Source organism: Gekko japonicus, unplaced genomic scaffold (assembly GCF_001447785.1).
Source record: "Gekko japonicus isolate JY-2015 unplaced genomic scaffold, Gekko_japonicus_V1.1 scaffold381, whole genome shotgun sequence".
Taxonomy (NCBI): Eukaryota; Metazoa; Chordata; class Lepidosauria; order Squamata; family Gekkonidae; genus Gekko; species Gekko japonicus.
The window spans coordinates 868,589-879,074 of NW_015172016.1; the positions used below are offsets into that span (position 1 = coordinate 868,589).

The 10,486-nt window shown below is 41.9% G+C and overlaps 1 protein-coding gene across 1 annotated transcript in view; it reads right to left on the bottom strand.

Moving 5' to 3' along the window:
* Positions 1-1,827: 1,827 nt before the first annotated feature.
* Positions 1,828-10,486, bottom strand: part of MXRA7 (matrix-remodelling associated 7) — a 93,701-nt gene continuing 85,042 nt past the window's right edge. The window contains exon 4 of the mRNA XM_015420408.1: positions 1,828-1,968. Coding sequence (XP_015275894.1) covers positions 1,854-1,968 — 115 coding nt within the window. The 3' untranslated portion in view covers positions 1,828-1,853. The remainder of the gene's footprint in view (positions 1,969-10,486) is intronic.

The window sequence follows — 10,486 nt, forward strand, 5'->3', positions numbered from 1 at the left end:
ATATTTATTTCACTAGCTGAATCTATCTTGTTTGAGAACTTTTCCCTCTAATGGAAATGGTATAGTGGAGACACGCTTCAGATTTTTGAGGGGAGGGTCCAAGAAATGATTGATTTTCCATTGGGTAAGAATAATTTTTGTGAGCGTTATTGTAATGTTGTATATATTGAATTTTGTAATAGTGATATTAGAGCAGTTAATTGTATGTTTATGTTATCATGTTATTGTATTTATGAAGGAATCACTGAAGATTGCTGTATCTGAATATACTTTGTGGATCTATGAAATGTTGGATCCAGCATGTTTCTTGAAGAAATTATTGAAACAGATTTATAACTGGGGATCCATTGAGTCGGTTGGCAGAGACACTATCACATCCTACAGTTCAAGGACTTTTATATTACAAATATGTTTATGAAAAAACTTTACCTGTGAATTTCTACCTGTCTATTTAATTGTGTTATAGGAAAATTTGTTCTGAGTAGTGTATATGTTATATCTATAACATCTATAAATATTGGCTTTTTGGGGGTTGAATCTGGGCACATGCATTTTTTTCTTGTTTAAATGTATCTAATTTGGCAGGGGAAGCAGCCTAACTGGCTTTCACAAATTCTCTAAGGTGTGTGTTATGACCATGCAAATATACAAAAATGATAACTTCTTGTCTTTGAAAGTATGTATTTTGGATGGTTGGGAAATGTATTGTTTATAGGAGTTATTGACATTATTTTGACAGATTTGTAGACATTACAGAAGCACCTTGTTCAGTTGTTTTGCTTGCTACCATACTATGAATCCTTTGCTAATTTTTACATAAAGCAAACATTCCTCTTTTATAAAATATTGGAGGGATTGTGGATGCTCTCCAAATAGACAGATTAGGGCAAGATGGGGTACTGTTAGAATTTTACTATATTCACAGAGTTCTCTGGGAAGTCTTTTATTTGCTTCTGCATGAGTCCCTTCCGTTCTGCTAGCCTTACTCTGAATAGCCTAAGGACAAATCCGAAAGTATTCAGGAGGTCTCTCTTATAGTTAGTTACACAAATTCAATCTCACCACCAGGCTTAATTTATATTAAACCAGGATACATTTATTGAAAAATTTGTAACACAGAAAAAAAAAATTAAAAGACAAAATTGTAGAATATTGATTTCTTTGGAAACAAATGGGAGATCATATGGTGAATATGTAGTGGAAATTCTTTACTCATAGCAATAATGTGTTTCTGAAAAGCTGAGTACTTATGAAGCTGCCTGATTTCCAAACATTCTGTCAACATGAATCTTTCACATTTTTAACTATGTCTGTACATTCACATATTGAATATATGAAACTTTCTTTTACTAAGTCAGACCATTAGCCCATCTAGTTTCATACTGTCTACTATGACTGGCAGCAGCAGAGGCAGTGAAAGGTCTTTCTCAGCATCTGGTATCTGTGATCCTTTAACTGATTGGCTCTGGGATCAGCATGCCAAGCATATGCTCTACCACTAATCCATAGATCCTTCCTTCTTCTTGGTACACATGGCTTCAGAAACAGCTTTTTTGATATCTGTCATATCCGTGCATGAAGGCGATCTCAAAGCATCAGTACAATGTAATGGCATATAATGTAACCTGGGGCTACAATTTGATATATTCTGTTTTAAGTACTTTTTAAAGCCCAGTAAACTTTAGGATTAGAGATTTTTCACTTTTCTTCTAGGGAAAAACATTTCCCAAAGACTGAGGAAGCAGGTCTTAATTCTTTTCCATAGGCCTAAAAAATCTCAAGCATTATCCTGAAGTACTCTGCAGCTTTCAGTGTATCAAAGGGCTAAGAAAACGGTGGTGAGGCATGGAGGCTTACATGTCATAAAGCTTTAGCTGTTCTTTGATATCCGTTTCAGACATCTCCCCAAATGTTTCTGCATTTTCCTTCATGAGTCTGAAGATGGCAGCCAACTGCTGTCTCTGAATCCTGCCAAGAAGAGAAGAACAAAAAGGAACAATGGAAATACCAAGAGTCTTTCTGAATAGGATTAATGGAGTTAAATAAGACAAATCATGAAAGCTACAGTAATGTCTGGTGTCATTATAGAGTGTGTGTGTGTGTGCACGTGCATGTAGTAAAACAAATTTGAGAGCCGTACAAATTACACAGAGGAAACATGGTCCAATATACTTTCAGAAGGGCCAGGATATATTGAGCTCTTTGCATATTAAAAAAAAAACTTTTTTAGTGCTAATAAGGCCAAACCAATTTTGGTTTGAGATGATTAATATGCTTAATAAACTAAATGTGTGTTGACTTTGCATATCTTAAAGCATCTGCATCATGTTACATGTTAATTTGCTGAACAGCATCTGTCTGGAAGTTTCAATTCTACCTTTCATTCCAATGTACCTGAAGAAGTGTGCCTGCACACAAAAGCTCATACCTTGAGTAAACCTTTGTTGGTCTTAAAGGTGCCACTGGACTCTACATTTGTTCTACTGCTTCAGACCAACATGGCTGACCACCTGGAACGAAGACAGGGGTGTCAAACATACAGCCCAGGGGCCGCAACCAGCCCATCCAGGGTTCTTACCTGGCCTGTGAGCAACTGGTGCAAGGGAGGGAAGGCAGGAGGCTGCTTGGGGGGGGGGAGCAGGTGAGCAGGCGCACCCAGTGAGGGGTGTGTGTGTGTGTGTGTGTGTGTGTGTGTGTGGTCGAGCTGTCAAGAAATAGAATGGAAATTGCTAGGTGGCATGACTATGAGGCTGAGGAAAAATAATGTGGGGGGAATGGCAGCAAAGGTGCAGAAAGAGGAGGCATGGTGTTTTTTCCCCTCCCACCTCCTCTGACCGCAGCTCAGCAAGGATTGGAGGCATGGAGCCAAGCGTCTGGCACTGCTACACCAAATGGTGACTGTGAGGGGGATTGGCAAAAGGAGAAGAGGAGGAGGAGATTGGATTTATACCCCACCCTTCACTACTTGAAGGAGTCTCAGAGCGGTTTACAATTTCCTTTCCCTTCCCCTCCCCACAACAGACACCCTGTGAGGTAGGTGGGGCGGAGAGAGCTCTCCTGAGAACTGCCCTTGAGAGAACAGCTCTGGAAGAACTTATGACTGACCCAAGGTCACACCAGCAGCTGCATGTGGAGGAGTAGGGAATCAAACCCAGTTCTCCCAGATTAGAATCTGTGCTCATAACCACTACACCAAACTGGCTCTCCGAGAGCAGGTGTGCAGAGCAGCAGTTTGCTAATGAAGGAGCGGGGCTGACAGGAGAGAGTGGAAGAGGAGGGCTGGCAAATGGGCTGCCTTATGCATGCCACTCTGAAGGGAAAGAAGTCTTGGCCTTGGAAGCATATGGAGGAGTGAAGAGAAAAGGGGGTGCCACTGTCGCCACCACACGTATGAAGAGCTGCAGAACCAGGAAGCAGAGTGTCAGTGTGGGTGGGGGATGGAAACCTCCTTTCCACCAAACACCTGTTCTCAGCCCATGAAGGAAACGGAGTTGCAGGAGGACAAAAAGCACCCCTTGGAGGTTTTGGAAACAGCTTCTCTGTCAGGCCTTCCCCTCAGCCCACCACTTCTGTGGGAATTGCAGGAGAGATGAGAAGTGGTGGTTGGGATCTCGGAGACCCAGGTTCAGACCCACCCTACCAAGCCAGGAACCTGTCATCTTGGTCACCCGGGGCGGGCTGCTCAGATTCCCCAGTAAATCAAATGCTTTCACTCCTGGGAATCAATTGCTTTTGTTTGTATTTTGAGAAAAAATAATGCTAATTGGGTTTGCCTGTGTCCTTTATAAAGTTTATATCTTTGGTACGTGGCATTACATTTTATGGCACACATGGCCCAGCCTGACAAAGTAATATTTATGTCAAAGTAACATTTACATTTGTTTGACGCCTCTGGGCTGTAAGAAGCTAAAAACTTTGTATTGGACCCAAAGGTTCAGTTCTGATAATGTGCTGGTGGAAGGTTCCTTATGCCAGAGAAAGGCTCCACTGTTACTTGAATGGATCCCTGGGATGCTTGATTTCTTATCCTGAGTGTGCTCATTTATTATCAAGAGATGGCCTTGTTGTAGTTCTTCACATATATCCCCTTTGGCCTCTTTTGTTATTCACAAGACCCACCTTGTCAGTAAGGCTGCCAGATCCCCCAGGGAGGCAGAGGTTCACCCGCTCTAGTAGACCCCAAACCATTGGCCCAGATCTGGCCAGTGGGGGTGGGAAGTGCTGGAGCGGGCTGACATGCTCGGTGCGATGACATCACCCGGAGGTGAAGTCATTGCGCCAGGCATGTCGCCGGGGGGATGCTCTAGCATTCAGCCTGAAAACTCTATGGTACCATAGAGTTTTAAGGCTGAATGCTAGAGCATCCCGGCGATGTGCCTAGTGCGATGATGTCACCTGGAAGAGGATTGGGAGCTTCTTGCCCCCACTAAAAAAAGGCAACGACCTGGCAACCCTACTTATCAAATACACAGTGTAATATGAGATCCTTTTCACACAGTTTTCATAATTTTCCTCTGGGGGCACATGGTGGAAATGGCAGACACTGAGGTCTGAAACAAGGAAAGCATGGGAGAAATTTCCATGTGGATACATCACTGCCACTGTGGACACAAGCTGCATGGAAAATTATCTGTCTTCCTCCCTTTCTAGTTTAGTGCCGGATCCTGGGGAAGGGACCCAGGCTTGCTGAACTGCTATATTACATGCTAAGTTGACATGAATGGACAGTCTCCACAAGCAGAAAAAAGTCCCAATATAGCATGCACAGGGCACAAGAGAGCAGAACTTCAGTGTTGAGTATGATGTGGAGGAACATATTACATGTCAAGCAAAGGCATCACCTCGGTAAGGACCTTGGTCTTTTCTAATCTTTTCCCATCCCTTCAATAGGGGTCATGCACTACACTGTGCCCCATGCCATTTTCATATATGTGAAATGGATTTTCTCCTAACAACCTGAACTTGAAACAAATCTTAATTCTACAGAAATAAATGTATTACTCTTGACAACAGATTGTAGGATATTTATCTCCCTGCAGAGATTGCTGTTGTACACATCCGAGGACATCAGAAATTGGACACTCCTGAAGCAACAGGAAATCACTTGGCTGATGAGACTGCAAAGAAGAGTGCCTTAATGCCATCTGAGACTCTATCGATGTCTCTGCTTCCATCTTTTGATTTGCCTGATAAGCCTGTTAACCTTCCTGAGAAATGAGAGAGAGCACAAAAGGAGAGGCCTGCTGAAAATAAAGATGGATGGCTTATTAATACTGATGGCAGAATTTGAGTGCCATGTGCTCTCCTTTCAAAGATTCTTCGAGATTTTCATCAGTCCACCCACCAGGGGGGAACTACAATGGGGAGAGCTTTAAGCAGATTAATAATTGTTCCTGGTCTTTTTCAGGAAGCCAAAAGAGAGGCTCAAGCATGTCCCACCTGCCAGAAGGTTAGTGCAAAGAAAGGAGTTTCAGTGCCTCCAGGAGCCAGACCCTGGGCTCATCGACCTTTTGAGTTTTTTCAAGTGATTATACTGAACTTCCTAGAGTGGGGAGATACAAATATTTGCTTGTTTTTGTTGATCAGTTAACAGGATGGCCTGAAGCATTTCCCTGTACTGCCCCAACCGCTCGCAATGTGGCTAAACGTTTACTGAATGACATCATACCTAGATTTGGTTTGCCAAAAGAGTTAAATTCAGACCGTTGGAGTTCTTTTACTTCACAAATCATCCAGCAGGTGACACAAGCACTGGGGATTGAGTGGAAAGTACATACTGCCTGGAGACCGCAGTCTAGTGGCCAAGTAGAACGCTTGAACAGAACTTTAAAAACAATTTTGACTAAACTTTGCATGGAGACTTCCTCAGAATGGTTAGACATGCTCCCTGTAGCACTTACATGAATCAGGGTAGTAGCCCAGGGTAAATTGGGATTATCCCTTTTTGAGTTAGTATATGGACAGCCATATCCTTTGATATGAGGAGGTGAATGTTGAGATTGGGGACAAAATCCTTGCTGAACATGTGTCTACCCTGCAGTCTTGTCTTTCCACTCTTCAAAGGGCTACTGCAGGAATTCGGCCGCTTCCATATGATTGTCCAGTTCATTCTTTTCAGCCTGGAGATTTGGTCCTGATGAAGACCTGGAAGCATGAGCCTCTGAAACCATGGTGGAAGGGTCCAGTCCAGGTGCTCCTGATTTCTGATAGTGCCGTGAAGACTACAGCCGCTGACAGTTGGGTTCATCATACCAGAGTGAAACAAGTTTGTGATCCAGACGAGGTGCCAGGTGGTTCTGAGGGCGGAGGGAGTGACAAGGAAGCAGCATCAAAAGGTGACAGGACAGCCAAATACATTTTGTTACTCCATGGTTATGGTGATTGAGAAAGCTATAAGGGAACTTGGAAAATAGAGTTGAAAGAATCCTTTAATCCCTTTTCTGTTTGTGAAACAGCCCCTTGGGATATTTTTGATTTTTACCTCACCAATTGTGAAACAGAAACTTTTCTAGATATCAGTACCACACATGGACAGGAATGGTGGGGTGACCGGAGATATGAGTGTTTTTACTGTTGGTATAGCCAGTATATAACTCCCAGAGGAATTCTGAGACCTGATAGGTCACTGACTGATTTTAGGAGCCATCCTGACTTATCCACCTGGTATAATGCTGTTACAAATTGGGGAGATGGAATGGAATTATCTTAGATTCCTCCTTTTTTCCCTTTTTAACGTTTTTGTTTTCCAAATACACTCACATCCATTTGAATGGGATTATTCACACGTTTGGTTAAATTTGGCATACTGACTGAAGTTTCCTGTCTTTTGTCTTCATAATAGCCTGGATGCCAAAGATGTTTTTACTTCATGTTTATGGGGGATTCCTAAGAGTTTTAAGTATTTACAAGAGAACCCTATTCATAGTTTTATTTATACATGGGGGGATTTTACACCTATCCTGGATGAGAATACACTTACAGTTCAACTTACACATATGATCCCTGCCCAGTTGTGCATTAGTTTCTCAGGATGTCAGCAACATTGTCTTAATGTATCTAATATAGATTTACATTGCAATAAGACTTATAATTATCCTGCAGCGGCGTGGCATTCTGTTTTGCCCACTGGGTGGTTTCTTCTTTGTGGGAAAATAGCATATTCTTATATTCCAGTTTATGCTGAAAGTGGACCTTGTAGTTTTGGTAGACTTATGCCACTTCTATTACCTTGGATAAAATACTGTAATATCACTAGGGAAAAAAGGGGCCTTGTACATTTAGATGAGAACATCCTGATGCTCATTTACTCACTTTAAGTGAGACTGTAGCCTTAGCAGCTTCTCTCATTGTAGTTCCCGGATTAACTATTAAGACTTCCAGGAATTTGACTTCCGGTTTACGAAGCAGCAACAGTGGACACTCTCCTCGAACCGTGGGAGGGCGAATCGCACACCAGTGGCCTGGAGGGGTGCCACCTCAAGTGACACCCCCGCAGAGCCTTTGCAATAGGCTCCAGGCCAGAGGGCTTCTGAGGGGTAGCCTCTTTGACGGCGTAATGCCGGAGAATCGAGGCTCCCCTCTGCCCTGATGGTCCAGTTGCTGTGTGGCCTTTGGGCACAAGCTGGTTTGACCGGGACAAGTGCCGGAGATAGAGCGGAATATCATTAAAATGCAGCGTGGTCAAAGAATCTGACCGACAATGAATGCGAGTTCTGAATAAAATGGACTATTAAAAAAGCAGACCCCCCCCCTCCGTGTGGGAAGAAATGGATGCAAAGAGGGATGCCTCTTATGCGAGGTAACCGATAAACGACGCAAAGGGGGAGAGGGGAGGAAAGCAGCGTGTGTGCTGTGAGAGAGTTACTTGATTTTTTTACATCGTGGGGCTAGTTTTCTTGAGTCGGGAGGAAGTGGTGGGAAGTGTAAACAAATCAAAAAAATGGTGGCCCAGCGTGCAAAGTTAAAAACGAAACTGCCAGGCAGTCAGAGTCCCAAACCGGAAGAGGGGGCAGACGTCATTAAATTACTAGCGGATATGCTCAAGCATATGATGGAGCAACTCGATGGTATTAACCAGCAACTGACTGTGATGAACTTTGCATCTCAACAGCTCCAGCTGAATGAAACTGAAAAGAAAGTGGAGCAGGCTAATGAGAAAATCCAAGAGATGGACACCACAAATAAGAACTTGAAGAAAAGACTGGGAGAAGTGGAAATAAAGCAGGATCTTCAAGAAAACCGTGTACTGCAATTACAGATGGAAAAAATGATTCTCAGGTTCCAGGGAGTTCCTGAAGCAGTGAAAGAGGACCTGAGGAGGCTGCTTAGTGAGATCATCGCTCCAGTGATAGGCTTTACAGCGGATGAACTGATAAAAGATATGGAGGTGGCCTATAGGGCATACTCCAACTATATAAAAAAATAGCCTACCTGGAGAAATTGTGGTCAGATTCTCAAGAAGACAGACTAGAGATGCTATTTTAAAAGCAACATCAGCAACTCCACTGAAAATGGGAAATCAAGACGCTAAAAGACATTCCATTTGAAATCCGGCAAAAGAGGAAAAATTACAAAGATTTGATTGCTTTTCTTCAAACTAATGGAATAACGTACAGGTGGGCAATCCCGGAAGGTGTCATCTTTAAGATTAATGACAAAAGAGAGAAGATAGACTCCATTTTCAAGGCTAAAGGGTTTTTGCAGCGTCAGCTTGGAACAGAGGAAGAGTCTAAGGAGGAAGAAACGAAATCCAGTGACTCTGCTACCTCTGGAACGGAAGAAGACTTTGCTACAGAAACGGGGGCAGGACCTGCCAAAGTTGTCTACGATTTTAGAGACAAAAAGCCGAAGTAAAGGCAGAAGGACTTGGAAATTGGCCTTTTGAAGCGAAGAACACGAAGATGATCAGAAAGTTCTCTCATAACAATTAACATAGTAACATATAAACATGGAAGATGAGCAGGAACTCTACAAGTATATTGTGATATTAACACTTGTGGTACTAACATTTACACTAACAGAAATAAGATCTCCTTCTCTTGGGTTTTTAGTTTAGTGTGGTTATCTTTCCTTTATCCCTAGTAGTTTCCCCTCCTAATTTTCTTTGTAGTTTGTAATTTAATGCAAAATAAAAATATCCCTTCGGGGGGTTTAAAAAAAAAAAGACTTCCAGGAATTTAAACGCTATAGCTTATTTGTTGCTTCTCAGCATAAATGATACTTCTCAAGCCCTGGGAGAGATGTTACGTGATTTGCAAGCTACTGAGAAAGCTGCTATGCAAAATCATATGGCCATAGATTATCTTCTACGTGCTAATCATGGCTATGAAGACTTTGAAGGGATGTGTTGTCTGAATCTTAGTGATCACTCCAGGTCTATTGAAAGTCGTATTAAGGATCTAAAAGACTTAACACATAGGGTGACTATCTCAGATAATCACGGAATAACTGGTTAGGAGATTGGTTCAGTGGTTTGTGAGCAACTATGAACACATGCCTTGTTTTTTTTTTCTTGGCATTTTGCTTCTTTTTGGGTTTTATTTCTGTATTCAATGTCTTCCTTTTTGTTCCACTTGTTGCCAGGCATTATTCCCTTCATCTTCTCCCTCAAGGAACCACATTATGACGCAGCCATTGTCGCATAGAGATTTATAGTGGTAGCACTGAGCCTGTATATGGTCACTGTAGCAAGGGGGGGACTTGTAGTATAAATGGGAATATAAAGATTTTTTTATTATTCATATTTTTCTGGTTTTATAGATTTATTCTCTTCGGTAAGATTTTATTAGGATGTAATGAAGGCCTATTAAACAGTGGGCCTTTTCCTTTGTAGGTTAGGGTATTTTTCCAGTTGAGGCTAGCAGACAAGACAATAACATTCTTTTGGTATAGAAGATAGGTATAAAGTTCATGGGTTTTTTTGTTTAGGGTAAAACTTTGCCGCGTCTGGGTCAAAAATCTGGGAAAAAAAGGACTTTAGCTTGGTATGGGGGGGGGGGGACACACCTTTGTTTGGGTATAGAGAATCCTTGGCAAATATTATTCAGGTTAGGTTAAGTAAACACTTAGATACTATGTAGGCACACTTTTCTTTACCGTTGACCAATAAGAGAATTATTATTCAAATGATGTATTATTCTTTGTAACCAATTATGCTTTCTGAATATTATTTTCATGATGATGTCATTCCAAGTATAAAACTTCATGTATTTCCTGATTGTGTTCAGAAAACAGCCAATTTTTGATAGGCTTGTTTGGCCTAACTGTTTTCAGGTGTCTTGATTGCAATTAAAACACTAATTGCAATTAAAACACCTCATTTTGACTCCAATATTTGACTGCTAAGTGATACCCACTGGGGCAGGCCTGGATCAGTAGATGTATGGGGACCTAGATTTGAGTCCAGTAGCATCTTAGAGTCCAGTAGCACCTTAGAAATGAGCAAGATTTTTTTTTGGGGGGGGGGGGTAATAAGTTTCAAAGACTC